Source organism: Eremomyces bilateralis, assembly GCF_010015585.1.
Source record: "Eremomyces bilateralis CBS 781.70 unplaced genomic scaffold P152scaffold_3, whole genome shotgun sequence".
Lineage (NCBI taxonomy): Eukaryota > Fungi > Ascomycota > Dothideomycetes > Eremomycetales > Eremomycetaceae > Eremomyces > Eremomyces bilateralis.
Genome location: NW_022985069.1, coordinates 463,960 through 482,986, shown reverse-complemented (window position 1 = coordinate 482,986; position 19,027 = coordinate 463,960). Strand labels below are relative to the sequence as shown.

At 53.4% G+C, this 19,027-nt stretch overlaps 6 protein-coding genes across 6 annotated transcripts; 3 read left to right on the top strand and 3 right to left on the bottom strand.

Annotated features, from left to right (window-relative positions):
* Window positions 1–195: 195 nt before the first annotated feature.
* On the bottom strand, window positions 196–2,093 carry P152DRAFT_390955 (glycoside hydrolase family 47 protein; the record flags this gene model as incomplete). Its single annotated transcript, XM_033676069.1, has 3 exons — window positions 196–1,011; window positions 1,061–1,611; window positions 1,658–2,093. The coding sequence occupies 3 exons, from the start codon at window positions 2,091–2,093 to the stop codon at window positions 196–198; spliced, it is 1,803 nt and encodes a 600-aa protein (XP_033537100.1).
* A 295-nt stretch (window positions 2,094–2,388) lies between these two features.
* Window positions 2,389–4,213, top strand: P152DRAFT_186498 (amidohydrolase). The gene is made up of 3 exons (XM_033674219.1): window positions 2,389–2,591; window positions 2,671–3,364; window positions 3,415–4,213. Exons 2-3 carry the CDS (start codon window positions 2,699–2,701, stop codon window positions 4,048–4,050), a joined length of 1,302 nt encoding a protein of 433 aa, XP_033537099.1. The 5' UTR covers window positions 2,389–2,591; window positions 2,671–2,698; the 3' UTR covers window positions 4,051–4,213.
* Window positions 4,214–4,267: 54 nt separating this feature from the next.
* P152DRAFT_455181 (uncharacterized protein) lies at window positions 4,268–6,247 on the bottom strand. Its single transcript, XM_033678743.1, has one exon. The coding sequence runs from the start codon at window positions 6,216–6,218 to the stop codon at window positions 4,674–4,676; it is 1,545 nt and encodes a 514-aa protein (XP_033537098.1). The 5' UTR covers window positions 6,219–6,247; the 3' UTR covers window positions 4,268–4,673.
* Window positions 6,248–8,297: 2,050 nt separating this feature from the next.
* Window positions 8,298–9,852, top strand: P152DRAFT_390174 (uncharacterized protein; the record flags this gene model as incomplete). Its single annotated transcript, XM_033676028.1, has 6 exons — window positions 8,298–8,462; window positions 8,512–8,936; window positions 8,987–9,209; window positions 9,259–9,323; window positions 9,376–9,551; window positions 9,602–9,852. 6 exons carry the CDS (start codon window positions 8,298–8,300, stop codon window positions 9,850–9,852), a joined length of 1,305 nt encoding a protein of 434 aa, XP_033537097.1.
* Window positions 9,853–10,379: 527 nt separating this feature from the next.
* Window positions 10,380–13,323, bottom strand: P152DRAFT_495694 (kinase-like protein). The gene is made up of 3 exons (XM_033682243.1): window positions 13,085–13,323; window positions 12,718–13,034; window positions 10,380–12,665 (listed from the first exon to the last, which is right to left on the bottom strand). The coding sequence occupies exons 1-3, from the start codon at window positions 13,183–13,185 to the stop codon at window positions 10,813–10,815; spliced, it is 2,271 nt and encodes a 756-aa protein (XP_033537096.1). The 5' UTR covers window positions 13,186–13,323; the 3' UTR covers window positions 10,380–10,812.
* Window positions 13,324–15,673: 2,350 nt separating this feature from the next.
* Window positions 15,674–17,572, top strand: P152DRAFT_390917 (uncharacterized protein; the record flags this gene model as incomplete). The annotated part of the gene is made up of 1 exon (XM_033676064.1): window positions 15,674–17,572. One exon carries the CDS (start codon window positions 15,674–15,676, stop codon window positions 17,570–17,572), a length of 1,899 nt encoding a protein of 632 aa, XP_033537095.1.
* Between the last annotated feature and the right edge of the window lie 1,455 nt (window positions 17,573–19,027).

Here is a 19,027-nt window from a genome sequence, read left to right as displayed (position 1 = left end):
GTGGTCTCGATCCAACCTCGCCGGGTATCGACCATCTAGCGCCGTTGCCCATTCCCTATTCTATTTATACAAGCCAGATGCAATCTGGCGTCCCAGATTAATATCCCAAATGCAAGACACCCGCCAAGCACGTCCGGAGATAACATGGCGCCAACGTATGTTCACAAGAATCGATTAGAAAAACACGGAGCAACATCAAACTCGTGACGGTCTCTTCAACGGATGTGCCTCCGTGTTCAAGACATACTCGTCCAAACTCACCAGGTCCGGCTCGGCGAACAGCAAGTAAAAATACTTGAGCGTCTCCGCCAACCAGAAGCTCTCCATCCGGTCGACCTTCGTCTTCCCCGGATCTTCGGCCGTGCAATCATCCAACGCGGCATGGGCGATGTTGGTCTGCGTCGCAGCGACGATCGTCTCGAAGATCTTCCACGCGCGATCCATGAGCTTCGTGTCTCCCGTGACGCGGTACAAGACGAAAATGCTCTCGATCGCCTCCGGTCGCAAGATGTACCTCCGATCGTCGACTTTCGTGACCCCCGGCACGAGTCGCAGACGGGCGATCTTCGCGCTCAGGGACTCCTCGTTCATGCCCGGGTTCATGGCGGCGACGCCCTTCTCCCACTTCTGCTCGTCGAACTTGCATTCGCCCTTCGCTGGGCATTTCTGGAGGTGCATGATCTCCGGCATGATGCCGGACGGGCCGCGCTCGTAGCCCCAGAGGCAGCCTTCGACGAGCTTCTTCGCGATGGCCATGTCTTTTGACTGGGAGAAGATCTTGGAGCCGATAGCGACCATGCCGCCGGCGAAGCAGCCGAGGTGCTGGGCTTTGGGTTCGGTTTCGAGCTCGGAGAGGGGGGTTTCGCCGTCCGAGTCGACGTCGCCGGGGAAGAGGATGTCGACATCGTCCTCGACGTTGGGGGCGAAGAAGATATGCTTCTTCATTGTTGCAAGGGACTTCTTGTACATGTTCTCGTATTGGCCCATTCCACCGCCAAGGAGAGCAAATTCCTGTTAGGTGTCAATAGATCGCAAGCAATGCATGCGCGAGGATGCTGACCTTCGGCAAGTATTCGTACACTGAATCCGCCATACCACCGATCGTGAAGCCCCCAAATTGTGTGAAGTCTGCGGTCATCGCATTGACGGCCACCGGCCACATTCCTGGGAGTTTCGTCTTGCCTTGCTGATATTCGAAGTGATCCATCACTCTCTGGACTGCGTCGTAGTATTTATGATCTCCGGTGATCTGGCTCAACCGCGTGAACTCCAAAGTCAAGGAGCCGATCTCGGCGACGAGCATATTTGTCGACGCGACCTGCTCATTTGTCCGCTTGACGGCATCCGCGAACCTCCATCGTGTGACGGGCATGTGGTTTGGTGTATCAAATGCAACATAAAGCATATCTCCCAACTCTCGCGCCTTTTCCAACAAAATCGGATATTGTCCGTCGGTCAAATCGGATGCGGCCAAGAATCCCCCCAGGTATCGGATCGTGGTTTCGAAAACATTAATCTCGTCCAAATTACTTGTCGTAAAGTCGATATTCGCAATGGCTTTGACCGCATCGTCGAACTCGTCCTTGAGGCCCATGATCCATAATGTATCTGCTCAAATTCAGCATATTGCAATTGGAGTCTATTCTTCAGCACGTACCCAATGAGTCGACCAACGTCGCAGCCCAACCTCCAAAAGGATTGTATCGTCCCCCAGACATCGGCCGCACCTCGTCGCTCAACCAGGCTTTGGACCGATATCCCTCCCACGCATGGGTAAAATTGTTCTTCACATATTCCAATCTCTGCAAGCGCACTTTCTTCAACGACTCCGGCTCTGTATCGAACGACGTCTGAATCTTAGGGATCTTCCCTAGCTTCGGCGCCGGCACCTTCCTCATGGATTTCGTCGGGATCGGATGCCGTAACTTCACGGTGCTCCAATGGAACTTTCCATCCCGTCCTTTGGGCAGCGGGTTTTGCGGTCTTCGCAATCGATTCTCCTCGTCATCATCCTCTTTCGAGAGCACCCCGACGGTCCGGTACGGTTCCTGCCCCCGAGGGTTACGTGAGTAATGGAAGAGGAAGAAGACCATGAGGAAGGCGAGGACGACCAGCGTGATGCGCCGCCGCGATATAGAAACCACCGATATCGCCATAGGTGCTTTGGCTGGCCGCCACGCCGGAAAGGAGAGGTCGTGTGGTATGCGGGATGGTACAAGGGCCGGAATGCTAGGATGGGACGTCTGTTGAAGCCATGCAGTCTACAGAAGGTGAGTAGAAGAGCCGGGCAAGAATGGTGTCAACGAGAGAAGTCAATGGTTGCGAAGAAGACGGGAAGATATGGCACGAGGATACGGAATGTCCAACTGTTCAGCGCGGGATAACTAAAATTCACGCTGATGAAGAAAGCTCACACGACCGGGGTTAATACGGACCCGCAATTCCAACCATGAGGGTCTTACATGCGGCTTACTGTAAGTACAGTAATAATTTACATGAGAGTTGCTTCCCTCAAGTTGTATCCTACTGCCATCTACCTTGTGTAGAACCGCCTAGGACTTTAAGTCATAAGGTAAACCGTAAGTAAAGCTGTAAGTAAAGAACTAAAGATCTCAGCCTTTAGAAAGTTCCAGAATTGCCCTATTCTAATATCTTTTGACCTTGTGCTAGGCAATCACCGCCATTGCGATCTGCAATTATGGATTTAAATCGTCGAGTCGCCAGCTCTCTGACCGACCTACTTCTCGACGCACCGATAAACACCGAGAAATACGAGGCCCTCTACAAGCACTTCCACGCGCACCCCGAGCTCTCGAATCTTGAGGCTGAAACTGCCAAAACGATCGCAGTCCAACTATCGCGTCTCCAGGCTTTCGACATCACCACCAACATTGGCGGCCATGGCGTCGTCGGCGTGCTAAAAAATGGCCCAGGGAAAACCATCCTTCTCCGCGCCGACATGGACGGCCTCCCAATCTTGGAGGCAACAGGCCTTCCCTACGCTAGCACCGTCACCATGCCCGACGTCGAGGGAGTCATGCGGCCGGTGATGCACGCGTGCGGCCATGACATGCACGTGACGTGTCTCCTCGCTGCCGCTGAAACGCTTCTCAAACTTAAACAGATGTGGAGCGGGACGTTAATTGTGCTGTTCCAGCCTGCGGAAGAGCGTGGCACTGGAGCGAAGGCGATGGTAGATGATGGCCTGTATGGTAAGCACCAGATCCCGGTGCCCGACTTTGTACTCGGCCAGCATGTAATGGCAATGCGGGCGGGGAGTGTGGGATCGAAAATGGGAACGATTATGGCGGGGGCGGATAGTATGAAAATTACGCTATTTGGGGTTGGTGGTCATGGGTCGCAGGTGGGTGGATATACACACTATCTACTGCATTCAAGAGCTGACATATACAGCCACATCGGACGATTGACCCTGCTGTCCTGGCAGCTCACGTTGTAGTACGCCTCCAGACTGTCATCAGTAGAGAAATCAATCCAAGCGATACTTCCGTTCTGACGGTTGGGAGCTTGCAAGCCGGTCAGACCGAGAACATCATCGCCGACTCGGCGGAAATTGGTGTCGACATACGCAGCGTGCGGCCGGAAACCCGCGAGAAACTTCTGGCCTCAATTCGGCGCATCGTCAAGGCTGAATGCGAAGCAAGCGGTTCGACGGTTGCTCCCGTATTCAGAATGACTCGGCACCTGCCAAACACCGTGAATGACGAGTCGATGATGAAAACGCTCGTGAAGAGCTTCAGGGAGTATTTTGAAGACGACTTTGATGCAAATATACCCACTACGACTATTTCGGAGGATTTTTCGGTCCTCGCAACATCGCAGGGTCGGCCGTGTGCGTTTTGGCATTGGGGAGGAATAGAGGAAGCCCTGTGGGATCAGAGGCGGAAAGAGGGGAGAATTGATGATATTCCTGCCAACCATACGGCGAGATTTGCGCCGGTGATACAACCTACGATGCAAACGGGTATTCATGCTCTCTGTGTTGCTGCTCTTGCTTTCTTTGACGAGAAGTTGCAATACAGAATATAGAGGATTTAACGACTAGGTACGGAATAAAGTCGAAGATAGGCAATACTCTGGGGGCTTGGTGGCGCTAAACACGAAAGGAGGGGCGCTAAACCGGAATGGGGAAAGGGGGGAATTTCCCATGACCCGTCAGCTCGATTTCCAAATAGACCGAATAGCCCGGTCTAATCTTAGCAACAGGGACATAAGAATAGCAGAATACGTGGTACAGGCGTACAGCCTGAAGATCTCTATTTGGCAATCGAATGGATGGTTGGATATAAGGCTATATATTCAAGCCTGGGCAATTATTTGTACTCCAGACGACCAGAAACCGAGAAACGCCATTCATGGGCATGAACTCGTCCGAGAGAAAATCGACTCTAGACCTTCGCCCTATGCCTCGAATGCGCGTCGAAATTAATCCAGATTGCTCCCCTCCATCTTGGAGAATACCTTTCCGATTTCTATTCATTAATTTTGAGATATCGATACACGAAATCCCCCACCTAAGAGAAATGGAACCCCTCCCGACGATGCCGACGATGCCGACCATGTGTCCTTCCGCTGTCGGCGGAGGTCGTATTCCAGCCGATGTCTGACTCCGTGCAGCACTAGATGACATTAGTTGATGATATTTTCCCCATTCAAACAATTGTCCTCACCTGAACCTCTACCGGGTCATCCAAGCAGAATCCCGGTGTCGCACCTTTCCCGCTGTCCTTGCAAGCTGTCCGATCCATGCAGACGCCCTTCTGTCCAGACTGGATTGTGCAATTGTTCCCGCTGCCAGTCGACGTTGGCGGGCTGGCAGAGGTAGGGCTGGTCGATGAGGCTTTGTCGCGGGTAGTGACCTTGTCGGATTTCGCAGGCTTCTTGGTAGCCGACGGCGCCTCAGTTGCAGGCTTCGTGGTAGCCGACGGCGCCTTAGTTGCGGGCTTCGTGGTAGCCGACGGCGCCTTAGTTGTGGGCTTCGTGGTAGTTGACGAAGCCTCATCGAAAGGGAAGCAAAACGGTTCGGCGATGGGGAAGCTGCCGTGGGCAAGGGAGATATCGACTGGCGTCTTTCCACGGATCTTTCCCACCGTAAACTTGAAGCTGTAGCCATATGTCGGAACCACTCTGAAAGCAAAGTGATTATTATCGTTTTCATTGCAGGCGTGGCCATTCTTGCTGGCGACAACCTGCCCACTGAGCTCGAAGTTGGGAGCCCGGAATTCCAGTCCTGTCTCGACCCCTTGGCCGAGGACCTCCGCTTCGAGTTGGATGGCCCAGAGAAAGAAGGCGGTGATTTTGGTGGAGATGCGGGCTTGGAGGTCGAGCGGCTTCATCTGGACGTCCGGCTTCCAGCCAGAGAATTTGTTGTTGGACGGGTCGAGGAGGTCGACCTCAAGGATCGCGTCGTTGGGTAGCGTAACCGTAGCGCCAGTCGCTAGTTCGAAGGCCAGTTCCGCGCCGGACACGTCGATGCCGAACTCGACGTCGAGGACGGGTCCTAGACTGAGGATATCGCCCGGGATGCTGATGCCTCCTGGAAGAGGGACCTCTGCGATAGGTATCCGCGTAACAGGAACGGTACTGCCGATCTTCGCCCCACCTCTTAGTCGGATGCCGGCCTCGGCTTTCACTCCTTGAGGACGGGTTTTGAACTTCAAACCGGTGGGGATAAATAACTCCGTTTCCACGTCAAACTCGAACTTGAGCTTTCCGGACGTCTTGCACGGATTGCACGAGAAATCGCCAAACACGGGACCGGATGAGATGCCGACCCCAAAGCGGAGATCGGCATTGAGATTGATCGAAGTGTCTTTGGATAGGTCCCTCGAATGGACATTAGATGGCATTTCCACGCTGCCGACGTGGAGCTTGTAAGTATGGACCAGGTCCTTCCATTTGCCAGCAGTGGCATTCAAGTATGCGACGTTAGCCACCTCGTCATATTGAATGTTATGGACCGAGTACGGCATCCGACGACTGTTGTTGCTGCAGTCGCCTCTTCCGGTGAACATGACAAACGTGCGATTGTCAAAACCATTCACCCAGTCCCAGACTTGCTGGGCATATTTGAAAGTCTCATCGTCCACAAACCCAAGGGTCATGCTATTGTTCCCGCACTCGACCTTATTGAGCATTCCGTCAAATCTTTCCATTGACAGAATATTCTCATTACTGCCAGGCATATCGACCGTCATGTTTCCGAAAATAGCATCGTTACCATCTAGGAACTGTTAATGAAACCCAACGATGCGTGAAGGGCAGCCACTAACCTATTCCCCCCCACAGGAAAGTCTCTGTGCTCATCAAATGAAAGTTCTCTAGGCTAAGAGCAGGATTCAATCTTTTGTCCAGCGGCCGAGACGACCGTATGTGGTCCCATGGCCGGATCTCCTGAAGCTCAATTGCATAAGAAGTAGTAAAAAGGAGCGAAAGAACAACAATGCTAAGGAGCGTATAGCAAAACATAATGAATGAATGAATGAATGAATGAATGAATGACTGCTTGACGAATTGCTCAACAACGCATATCAAAGGAACGACTCGTTCAAATACCATACAATGGATTAAACGTTGAGCTACCTGATATCGAGACGGACACGCCTTGCCAAATATATCATCTTGAACATGATCGCTAGTCTCAAACGAACCGAACCTTGATGAAGCAGAAGTACGATATGGATCCATACTTACCCCGTACTTTGTCCCTGAAGACATACAGTTGAAAGATTATAAGGACCATGAAGCGAGAGAAAGCCCGCGAGAGAGCCTCAGCCACTTCGTCACCATCGTGACATGCCTGTATGCCCATCCTCATCTTATGCTTACCGAACAGGTATCCTTGGCTTCGTGCGTAGGTATTGACCTATGAGCTGGGACGGTGCGGCAGACTACCCGTATCTTGCAACGGTGGGTATGGGGTATGTTTCAGGACCTCCAAATTTGCCTACATCCTGACAAGAACGGACCTCAGCTCTCAAGCAATGTTATTACGAACTCGACATCAATGAAAATCAAACTTGATGGACTTTGGGTAAAGAAAGATTGGCTTTTGCCAACGAACCCAAAACTTTCAATATACGCTTCATCCGTTTTCAGACTTGAAACCAATCGCTCTGAGGTACATGTCAGAGCTTGTTGCAAATTGCTGGATTGTGGATGAGGATCTGAAGTTGTGAAGTCTGAAGGACTCGCAAGTAAAAACAGGTTAGCTGCGGCCTCGGAGCCTGTGCTCTTGAACGGCACATAATTTATAATTAAGAGGGTCCCTGAATAGTCGAAGATCGACAAATCGCAAACGGCGGTGCAGAAATCCCCTATTCGCCGCAACCATTAGGAAGCACTACAGTAAAAAGCACGCGTGACGCGACCTGTCAATGTATGGACTAATATGGACGGAGTAATATTAAGGGACAACAAGAAGAAAATATGAACCACTTGCTCTCGAGATTGCCGACCTGGAAAGTCAATAATATTCTAATTCCGGTCCTGATAAAATCATGGCCACTCTCTTTCTCTCCAATATCAAAAGGTTTGTGCAGAGTCTAGCTTTAGAAAGTTCGTCGCGTGGAAGGGCAACGGACCGCGCAATTTGAATGGGGACCCGGGAGCCTTCATTTGCCAAGACCAAATCATCATGGAGCTGTTAAATCCTTCAACAATGAGATGAATTCCTGGGCCCAGAATCCATGACGGTACGGAGTATTAATGGAAACATTACTGGGAAGGGGTTGGTAGACAGCAAAGCCTCGAATCTCAATATTCGACGACGAAGCCAACCATGATAGCGAAGGATTCTTGCCTAGGATTCGAATTGTTTCTATCCGGTCTCAAAGAATCCACGGAAATAAACCGAATGAATTCCTTGACCCTTGATCATGAGAAAAAGGGAGAGAAGCCTCAAATGATTTTGAGTCTTGATCCGTCAAAACTCTGAAAGGAGATGATCAGCGCATCTAGAGAAGTCACTCTGGGAACCCTCAGCGTTCCTGTTGGTGGCCGTGGCCCCCTCCAAAAGAGGGTGAGACATGAAGAGGGAAATGACGCGTTGGTTGGCTGATTCCACGAAGAGCGGCAAATGTCCCATGTACTCGAGAATCCTTATTCCCACCTGCGATGGTTAGGATACTTGAAGCCTCATGCTCTGTTTGGATGTCTGTTTCTATGGCGAGTTTTGCATTTCCGTACCTTGGATTTGTACCAGTAAATATAAAGTACCCTAAGCGATATTGCTTTTGACATATTCCCTCTTTTTCTCATCTAGTTGCTTGTTCATAATGCGATTCTCCATATCCGTCCTTTGTTTTGTGTCTCAAGTCCTTGGGCAATTGCCTGCGTATACCGGGCCCTATGGCGTCGGCCTAATAGACGTCGAGGTCCCCGGGAACGGCGCGACATTCAGTAATTATACCTTAAAGGGGACGGATCAAAGAGCCTTTTATGTGAGTGGTGGCAAGCCATCCCATGCTATCAGCATCTCAATCGGAGCAGCTCGAAACCGTCTTGACGTCCATCTACTATCCGACCGCGAAAGACTATGCGAACGCTTCCCAAGCGCCGCATCCCTGGCTACCCAGACCCCTGGAAGTCATCGCCGAAGGGTTCGCGAAAGCGGGAGGGTTCGGTGATCCATCGGTCATCTTGGCGGGGCTGCAAGTTCTCGGAGGGAACGTCACGATCCCGGCGCAGGTCGACGCACCGCTCTCTCCCGACGGCGGGGCATTTCCTGTCATTGTCTTCAGCCATGGCGATACGTCGCTGTCGACGTGGTATTCGATCTTCTGCGGCGAGCTCGCCAGTCGGGGAAATGTGGTCGTTGCGATTCAGCATCGAGATGGCACGTCTGCTGGGACGGTGATCCGCCCTAAAGATGGGCAGGAGAGAAATCTGACGTACCTCCGGCCCGAGGATGTGGAGTAGGTGCTCTTCGCGATGTGGGATCGGCGCTCCAACTGACGGTGCGCAGGCCGGTTCCGTCGGAATTGAACCTCACGATGGTGAAGCGGACCTTTCGGCAAGGAGAAGTCCACGAGGTGGTCCAGATGATAGAGGCTATCAATGACGGGGGTGGGGGGGGGACCTATCGCAGCAACTCCCGCAATGAAGGCAGAGATTTGGCGAATTGGAAAGGCCGCCTGGACCTTACTCATCTTGTAGCCAGTGGGCATTCATTCGGAGCTACTTCTACTGTACGTGGAATTGCGCGCACTCTCGCTTTTGACTGACTTTGGTGAACAGATGGATTCTCTCGGGGGAGAGTTAACACTGGTGGACTCATTCACTGCTTCAATTGTTTTTGATCCGTACGCTTCTGAACCCCAAGTTCCACGCTGTTGAGACTAATCGATCCCGCAGTGGTAAATTGAGTGGTCCCCTGAACAGAAACGTGTCCGTTCCTCTCTTGGTGGCCGACTCTCTCGAATGGTCCCTGATACCCGCCCTGCTCGACGGCCAGAATCATTTCGATCTGGTCAAACGAATCGCCGAAGATTCCCTGCAGAAGACAAACGGTAGCTGGTTCATGACGAATCGTAGGTACACCATGGGGAATGGTCTCCGTCCGCATGCTAACCGTAACAAGTGGGAACCGCACATGTATCAGTATCCGACGCCCCAATCCTGGCCGGAGACCTCATCACTGCATTCGATAGCGGTGCCGGCAACGCGACCATCGACCCGCAGGTGGCCCTCCAGCGCTACATCGATGTGTCGGCGAACTTCCTCCAATTTCTAAAAGATGGATCGCGGAATGGCATCTTGGCTTCTGAAGTGACGCATCCATTTTTTGTCAATGAATCGGGGCGGGACTGGGTGGTTCACGTCGCTCCGTAAGCATTATTTATATATCACTGAGGTTCGATGGGAGCTAATAATGGAATGGTACAGGGTCGTCAATGCTACTTCACCTTCTCTTGAGAAGCCGGGACTTGGTGCGGTGTTCAGACCGAATGTCGTAACTGTCACGGTTTCAGTGCTGTCCGCTACCATCATTCTATACCTATCGTAAACATGAGTAGCCCACCCCGTAGCTCTATGATCATTCTAATTCTTACCTGGAAGATCTGTGTTCCTATTCAATCGATCGTGATATTCGTTTAAAGCGGAATGCGCAGGCTGACGCAGGTTATTGAAGTAGAATAAATGCAGCGTTGACTGGCGTCGGGCACTCGAGGGACGCGCCATCCCATTGATGTACCCGTGAAATTACGAAGTACAGGGAATTACAAAGAACTTGAAAGCATCGGGAAACCAGACCACTCTTACACTTGCGTTATTGATGAGTTAACAACGGGGTTCTGGCACAGGGCTAACTGGACGCATGGCTAGGATAGTCAATCGGGTTCTGCTATACCGCCGACCCCTAGTTGAATGAAATTCATGTTGATAATACTTAGTCAAATACCATTCACCTATCACCCATTATGAGAATTCCACATCAGAATAGCTGCTATTGTTCTTACCCACCGCCTATAGTTCGAAGTAAACCACAGCAATAAAATCCGCTTCGCCAAACGTGCATCGATTGTATGACTTGCTACTCGGGCCCATCACTGCCCCTGAAACGCCGTTGTCGTCCGTAGAAAAAATACCACAAGCCACGCCCAGCGAGCCGCACAAAAACAGAAAAGGCTCACTTCAGCAGCGCCGATGTCATCCGTATCGCATCGATCAATCGTCCATCCCGCCAGTCCGCCCTACCCATCACTCATCCATCATCCATCATCCATCATAAAGCATCAGCCATGACCATCATCATCCCTCCACTCATTCCTCACTCCTCACTCCTCACTCCTATTCCTCATCCCCCACCTCCACCCTAACCAACACCTCCTCCAACATCCCCTCCAAAAAACTCACCACTCCCCCACCCATCTCAACCGGCCCGGCCGCATCCCACGCATCGATCTCCCGAAACACCCGCGCCGCCTTCCCCACCAGCCGACGGATCTGCTCGTGCGCCTCGCGCTGGGTGCGGAGCGCGTCGGCATGCGCGCGGGACGCGTCGGTGTGGGTCTCGGCGCGGCGGGAGGCGGTTTGCGCGTGGTGCACGGAGGCGCTGCGGCGGCGGAGGGCTTCTTCGAGGGCGGGGAGGACGACGGAGGTGAGGGCGGTGATGTCGGGGGTTTGTTGGGGGTGGAGGGGAGGTGGAGGGGGGTGGGTTGAGGGTGGGGTGGATATGTTGGAAAGGGGGGTGGGAGTGGGGATGGGGAGGGAGCCGGGGGGGGGTTGGTTTTGAGAGGGAGTGGAGAGGTGGGGTGAGGGGAAGAGTGGGGACGGGTGGTGGGAGGGGGAGGGGTGGGGGTGGGGTGGGGTGAATGGTTGGGGTGGAGGGGAGAAGGAGGGGAGGGGCTTTTGTGGGTTGAGGGAGGAGTGGGATGGGAGGTCGTGGGATGGGCGGGGAGGGTTGCCTTTGAATGGCGGGATAGGAGGCAGGGTGATCGGCGTGGAAAGCTTCGGGGGAGGGGCCTGCTCTTGCACGGTTCGGTACGGTCGAGCCCGTGGCACTTCGAACGATGGCAGCGGGATTTCATCGTGCCGCTTTGGAGTCGAGGGACGGTGAGACGGTGACTGCTGCGAAACTACCACCGGGCTCCTCTGCGGTCCGGAATGGATGTTCAACCCGGCCATTCCCCGCTGCAAGAACCCATCCAATCGCGACGCCTCTTGCGTGACTCTCCGTTCTTCTCCCAGCAGCATCTCATCCCGTATCTGTTTTGACGGTGTCAGCGGCACGAACGTCTTCTCCAGTCGCCCTTTCTCCGGCGACGGCGGCAACGGGATCTTCGCCGCACGGGTTGGCGATTCCTGCACGACCGTTCCATCGATACCGCTCTGGCGCTTCGGCGATGCAGGTAGAGGCGCTGGCGGTGCCCGGATGCGGAGCGTGCTTGCCGACGGGACGCGTGGCTGCCGCTGCGGCTCGCCCGGGGCACGGTTCTCCTCACCGGAGCCGGACCGCTTGGGGAGGGGGTTGGCGAAGTCGAATCGATCGATTTTGGTCGGGGAGGGGGCGGGAGAGTGGTGCGTCGTGCGGGCGTTGGCGGCGGCGTCGTTGAGGTCTTGGAGGGCGGCCGCGCGGTTGTTGACGGGTTTGACGGTGCCGAAGTCCCACAGGTCTTCGTTAGACAAGCGCGAGGCATCGCCGTCGGTGGAGGAATCGTCTTCCGTTTCGTCATCGGAGTCTTTTCCGCCTTTCTGCGCGACGTAGCGCTCACGGCGTTCGATTAGCTCCGTCAAATAAGTTGTCTTCTTGGCGCGGCGGACGAAGGAATGTTTCAGCAGGTCTTTGGCGGATGGACGTTCGCGAGGTTCCTTCTTGAGGCACAGCTCGACGAAGTCTTTGAAGGCGCGGGAGAAGGTACCATGGAGCTGCGGCGGTGGATTTTTCGGGATGAGGAATAGGACCTTCATGGGGTGGATATCCGCATACGGAGGTTCGCCATTGGCGAGTTCGAGGGCGGTAATACCAAGGGACCAGATGTCCGCCTTGTGATCATAGCCTGACTGCTTGATGACTTCCGGGGCCATCCAGAAAGGCGTGCCTACAAATGTGTTCTTCTTCGTCATCGTTGCGGAGAGTTGGCCGGAAACACCGAAATCAGCGAGCTTGACTTGGCCATTCGCTCCAAGGAGGATATTGGCAGCTGTGGCATTCATGAGCGGTTTGGTTGAGAGGAAGGAATCAGGAACCCTCACCTTTTATATCCCGATGTAATTTGTTGTCCCCATGTAGGTACTCGAGTCCCATCAAGAGCTCTCTGATAATAATGGTGATATACTCTTCAGAAATGAGCCCTGGTTTCATTAGGTCCTGGCAGCTGCCACCCGAACAGAACTCCATGATAATCCACAGGTCCGATCCCTTCAGGTAGGACCCATAGTACTTGGTCACATAAGGAGAATGCAACTCAGACAGGATGGCGATCTCTTGGATGATATCCTCAACCTCATCTTCAGCGTTTTCGACATCAATGACCTTGATGGCGACGGCCTGTCCTGTTCTCTTGTCTACCCTAGATAATCCTCAGTTGAATGGCCTATAAATTGTAGAAATCTCACTGACCCTTTGTACACCTTCCCAAAACTGCCACCTCCAATACATGACTGCTTTGTGTAGAGGGTTTCAGGATCCACACTTCCAGCAAGGAAGTCTCCGCTCGCCATGTTGGTATAGGCAGGCGGTGATGCGCCAGTTGAAGACTCTAGAATCACAGTGTTCAGGCTGTAAAGATGGAAAGAAGTCCGTGGAATAGTGCCCTGTTAAGTGGAAGAGGGTTGGAATGCGCGGTCGATATTTTCGTTCCGTTTTACGATCTTTGCGACCTATCACACTCGGTCAGCAAAGGACTCGGCAGAAGAAACAGGGAGATCTGAGACTTTTGGAGCTCAACCCGAGCCTGAAGAAGACATCGTCCGAACTCCTGAGCAGAAAAGGCTTAAACCTCACATACCGGTAGTATCAATAGCTGGATGGGATTGCACTCCTTCCTTGACCGCCGCCCGCCGAGCTACCAGGAGCAATTGCTCTACAATTGAACTCAACAGCGGCACTTCACGTCGGATCTAGCTCAGGCTTGCCATGGTGCAAGGTCGGGGGGATTTTGGAGATCTAAGCGGCCAGAAATGGGGGGGAAGAAGGACATTGTTTGGGGCCAGGGAGGATGTTTTGTTGGTGTTGTCCAGTTGTTGATGTCCAGCGCACTGCACCGCGGGATGAATAGGACGGGACCCTGGTCGTTTCGTGGTTCAGTGCCCAGCGCCTGCTGATTGGCTGTCAACCGCCTAAATTTAGGCTCTCCACTCCCTGATTCGTCCCTTGCGTCATAAAAACATTCCCAGGAAAGGTCCCTCACCATCCACACACCCAATGTCAAGGGGATTGGTTATTATTAATCCAACCTATCGCTACTACTCTGCCATTCCGTTGGTTAATTCCTCTAAATACTACTAGGACTGTAACAGCCTATCGTGAAGTTGCTCTTTGGTTGCGCAAGTGACAAGAGTCGATATGCTTTAGATGGATCTAACAGTCAGGTACCCACTACCCACACCACGCCACAGGCAGACTTGACCTCGTCTCTCCGTACGGGATGGCCCTTTCTCCTCATCCTTTCGGACGCCCTGCGAAGACGCGACACGGCTCGGCCCTGTCAGACAACCCGATGGCTATGAAAGACATGAAACTAGACGCAGAGAAGTTGATTTAGATGGAACTGAGTCGCCGATGTGGAGTGACAAGACATCATGAATTCATGATCGATCCAGATCATAACAGATGGGGCTGATAGTGGCGTAACTACCGGCCCAAGCCGCACCCATAGGGCTGGCTGCTCACGTGGTGGTGGCACATGTGAATTGATCGATTCTCCTTCGTCTGCGACGCATCACTCACATCACTCACGTGTGACTCAGTCGACAGCCGAAGAGATTGACTTTGGTAATCGGATTCTATAGAGTGGTTTAATGAGATTGTAGATAATTTGAAGATTAGAATAAATATACTAGTATCAACTGGAACTGTGCCCCTAATGTTTGCAGATAGTTAGAAGAACAAGCACAGAGATTAGCAGGACTGTCGGTGTGTGGCGGTGTCGCGTTTGAGGGTTGCAGAGGAGGCGCAAATTCCAGCCAATCACCGACCAGCCACATCGTCGCCTCGCCATCGCCTCGCCCTCCAGCTACGGGAGTACACTGTATTTAGGGGCCTTTTTCTTGCGGAGTTTTGCGGATTTGCCTGTCTCTGGGGGCTCTGGACCGCCCATGTCCGGTGCCCCCATCACTCCCGCCCACTCCGATACTCACTAACACCCCCTCCAACAGCCAACACACACCACTGGACCCTCCCCTTCCACACACCACTCCTCACTTTCTCACTGAAACCATCCACCCTTCACCAACCATCCCCCTTCTCCTCTTCACTTCCATTCACTCCCTCCCCATACCATCCACTCCCTCCATCTATCTTTCTTTCCCTTCCATCCCAATCCCTTCCTTCCACCACTTCCTTCTCTTCTGTGCCCTTTTATTCCGTGGCCCTACCAACCCTTCCTTACCGTACTCCTTGCTGTTGCTTGGCTGTGGCCCATCCCTCACTCAGCACCGTTGGGATCTCCCTCACGGACTGCGAAATCGTCACCACCGAAGCACCTCTTCCTGTCCTCTTCCCATCCCGGACCACTCATCCGCTGCCTCTCCTCGCAGCCGTTGATCCTCATCCTCGACTCCGGATCCTTTATTGCCTTCGATCCATCATCAGATTGTGCATCATTGTGCAGTCATCCGCAGCCGTGTGTCGTTCCATCTTTGGGACCTCAGATCACCGTACTGCCAACATCCGACATTACAACGGCCAAGTCCATCGGGAAATTCGGACGGCAACATCGAGGCAGCTCATTGATTAACCCTTGACTGGGCTTCGAATCAGTGCATGCTTCATCAACCTGTGGTGCTGTCAAACTGCCTGCATCTTGAGCAGCAACGTTATCGCCATTTGCCGCTGGTCGATAGCTTCACGCCATTAGCAATCTCCGTGGTGGCCAAGCCGGTGTTGAGAGTGCATTACAAACATTCGCACTCTGCCACGATCTGGTTCCATCGTCGTCCTACCTCAACCGAGCTCGATTAGCTAAAGTCACTGACCTCACCCATCACCATGAGGGAAGTCAACTTCAGCATCCCGAACTCCAACAAGGCGTCGGTGGGCATCACCACCGCTCTGTACGACCGACGAGCCCTTGACTGCACCTCTACCCTTCCTCTTATCAATTCACTAAATCATCTGGCATACCTTACGACATCATCTCCACGGATACGGGACATTCTAACCGTCGATGGCGGAGTTGAGCGCTTGGTGTCCATCCTCAAAGATGGCAAAGCCGGCGATCTGATGGAAGTGTGGAAATGGAACCTAGCCTTCCAATGCGTGGTCAATATCGGCGTGCGAGGATCCGAAAGTGTACGGACCAGGGTCGTCGAGGCAGACATCGTCCCCGTCATCGCTACACTGCTGGACAACTATATTCGGGTCATGGATAAGTGTCGAGAGCGTGCCGAGGCCGACCTCAAGCGTGGTGCTGCACGTCTCGGTTCAAGACATCTGTCTCGTGGCAGTGACCTCGCATCATTGTCGACCCATCGATCTGACAGGCATCGTCGACATGCACCCCCCCCCATCGAGATTCCCGCTCCGTACAGCACCGAAGGTCGACTCGACAACGATCCTGTGCCTCCTCCCTTCTCACTCAGCTCCCCGCCTGAGCGAACCACCTTCACCGGCCCACGGACGGGACGTACACACCAGCAGACCCCAAGCATCGATGAGAGAACAACCTTCGCAAGTCGAAGTGGACGGCCTCTCATCCCTCAACCGCTGGTGACTGCAGGCCCGACAATGACGCAGCCACCCGAAAACATGAACCTCCGACCGGTCCGCGATTCGGACCGCCTCCCTTCGATGCTCCCCTCCCTCCAGGCGGAACTGACTTCCCAGCCTGGATCTCCCACCACTCCAAGCGCCCCCGCCCAGCTTCAATCCATCAGTTCCGTCACACAAGAAGATCCCGACCGTACTCCTCGACGACCTTCCATCCGACATCAACTCTCCATGTCCGGTGTTAGCGACGATATCCCAAGTGACGACATCATGCCGGTGGATTCGACCGGTCCTGGTCAAACCGACCCGACCGTCACCTTGCAAAATGACATCCACATGCAAGACATTGAAAACGAGGAAATGTTGGATGCCGGCGCCACTCCGGTCCGACTCACCCCGCCTGCCTCGGAGAACACCGAGAATGAAACCTTCGATATCAACCACCCCTCCGCCATCGACGGTAGTCTCATCAACCCGATTGCCAACCAACCCGCTGCTGGGATCGGGTTCGCTCCCGGCCAAACCGTGCTCAATGGCATGGTGAACCCAAGCACCCAACCGCTCACGACCGGGTGGTTCCCACGCTTCGCGCAAGATCGGAATCTCACTGCCAGTCTCCTGGCCACGATGCCCCGGGACGACGACGTGCTCATGTCGTTGCAACTCCTCGCCTACGTGTCCAAGTACTGCAATCTGCGATCCTACTTCCAGAAATCGCACCTCGTCCCCCGCCTCAAGATCGCCAAGGATCTCTCGTTCCTCGACGACCTGCCATCCGACCCTAGCTCGTCCGCAACCGCATCCTCCTCCGACCCCACCACTTCCTCATCCTCCAAGACCGCGCAATCCCCCACCACCGCAGACGAGTGCGATCCCGACGACGAATACCTCCTCCCCGACGACTTCAACATTTTCCCGGTGGTCGAGAAGTTCACCGTGAAGCACCACGGGCAGGAGATGCAGTACTGGGCAGGCGTGGTGATGCGGAACCTCTGCCGCAAGGACGACTCGCGCGGCGGCATCCGGCAGTGCGCGTACTACCAGTGCGGGCGCTGGGAGGAGTACGCGCGCCAGTTCGCCAAGTGCCGGCGCTGTCGGCGCACCAAGTACTGCAGCAAGGAGTGCCAGAAGAGCGCGTGGGTGTATCATCGGCATTGGTGCGAGCAGGCGCAGCAATGAGCGCAAAAAAATACGGACGGTCAAAAGCAGGATCGATGAACTTTGGAGGAAATGTAGAGGATTCAAGAGGGGTCAGCGGCAGGCGGGCCATTCCATGGTTTTCGATGGTTGATTCTGCAATTCAGCATAGCGTATTGCATTGTGAGCGGTTCGGATGATGGCTTTTGATGGCTTTCACTGCGGTTCTTTCCTCCCCAGCCTACCTCACCTCCAGCGACATGGTAGGGGATGCGGTATTCTTTACATTCGTCGCGCCCGGAACACGAAAAACGCGACCGAATGAATGAGCAAGCAAGCAAGCAAGCAACAAGCAAACGAACGAGAGAGCGACTTGATTCCCCAATTGAACGAAACGGAGTTAATGAGGTTCGACGACCGAGGGACACGGGTATTGGCGATAGAGACGGACGAATCCACAGGGTGGTCGGGTGCCTCCCACGGCGTTTTTTTTTTCCAATCCGGCGAAACCTCAAAAACCGGGCGCGTCTCACATGAGTGGGAATCCGACGCGCTCCAAACTTATTGATACCGGCTTTTCATTGTTATCCCACCCAAAAAAACACCGATACTCCCCCGATGAACGATCACTCCATCCCAGGGAACGAAACAGGGCATGGCGCTTTATGTGTGTTTTTCCTCTTTCGCAAAAGGGCATTCTAATGATTTGGCGTCGTGCGGGTTCAGTGGACTTTTCCATTTTATATGGACGGGGCCCTGGGATGGATGACCGGGCCAACGCACATGAAAGTCTGTTCGTGGATGGACGAACTGGAACGGCATCGGGATTGGGGAGATGTATTCTAGCCGAAACGAATGAAGGATGTGATTTCACGCTGTGCTAGTTTGTGTGGTGTTATATGCTGTGCTATATACCTACCCTTCAGGTGGTGGTAGGTGATATTTCCTGCCCATTAAGTGACTTTTCCTTAGGAGCCATAATAGCAGCGGATATCTTGTGGCTCCTCAGTCCTCAAGAACACCAATCTTAATCTCTAAGGGATTTTCTCTTAGTTTATGAGAGGATCTGTATTATTTAGTATCCACCTAGAATGGGGGCGATAGACTTGCGGAACTCGCCCGTTCCACGACCGGACACTATTGTGGGCAACTGGATTATTAACAATAGTGACCACACCACTCCCCATTCAGACAAGGGACACCACCATCGACCGGCAACCTGCCGCCGGCAACCAACCTGTCTGTGAACCTTTTCAGCCTCATCCTGCCAACTTTCCGTCTTTCTACACTTCTATACATTTTGAAACATGGCTTGCTACATTACCCTCATTCTTCCTGGATTTACAAATCAATGAGAGGATGTGGTCGAGTCCCGCTTTGGAGAGGGTCTGATTTGCCAGCTTTGGCGACTGGTAAGTCCTCTTTCGCCCACTTCGGCCATGTTCGAGAAGCCGTGCACATCCGCTGATCGGCGGCGTCGATGAGTGCATTCATTCC

Excerpts from the sequence above, each read along its gene's own strand:
- P152DRAFT_455181 (XM_033678743.1), bottom strand. The coding sequence starts at position 6,218 with ATGACGGTCGATATGCCTGGCAGTAATGAGAATATTCTGTCAATGGAA.
- P152DRAFT_495694 (XM_033682243.1), bottom strand. The coding sequence starts at position 13,185 with ATGGCGAGCGGAGACTTCCTTGCTGGAAGTGTGGATCCTGAAACCCTC. Across the intron at positions 13,035-13,084 it reads TTTGGGAAGGTGTACAAAGG|GGTAGACAAGAGAACAGGAC; the intron begins GTCAGTGAGATT and ends AGGATTATCTAG. Across the intron at positions 12,666-12,717 it reads ATTACATCGGGATATAAAAG|CTGCCAATATCCTCCTTGGA; the intron begins GTGAGGGTTCCT and ends TGAATGCCACAG.
- P152DRAFT_186498 (XM_033674219.1), top strand. The coding sequence starts at position 2,699 with ATGGATTTAAATCGTCGAGTCGCCAGCTCTCTGACCGACCTACTTCTC. Across the intron at positions 3,365-3,414 it reads TTGGTGGTCATGGGTCGCAG|CCACATCGGACGATTGACCC; the intron begins GTGGGTGGATAT and ends TGACATATACAG.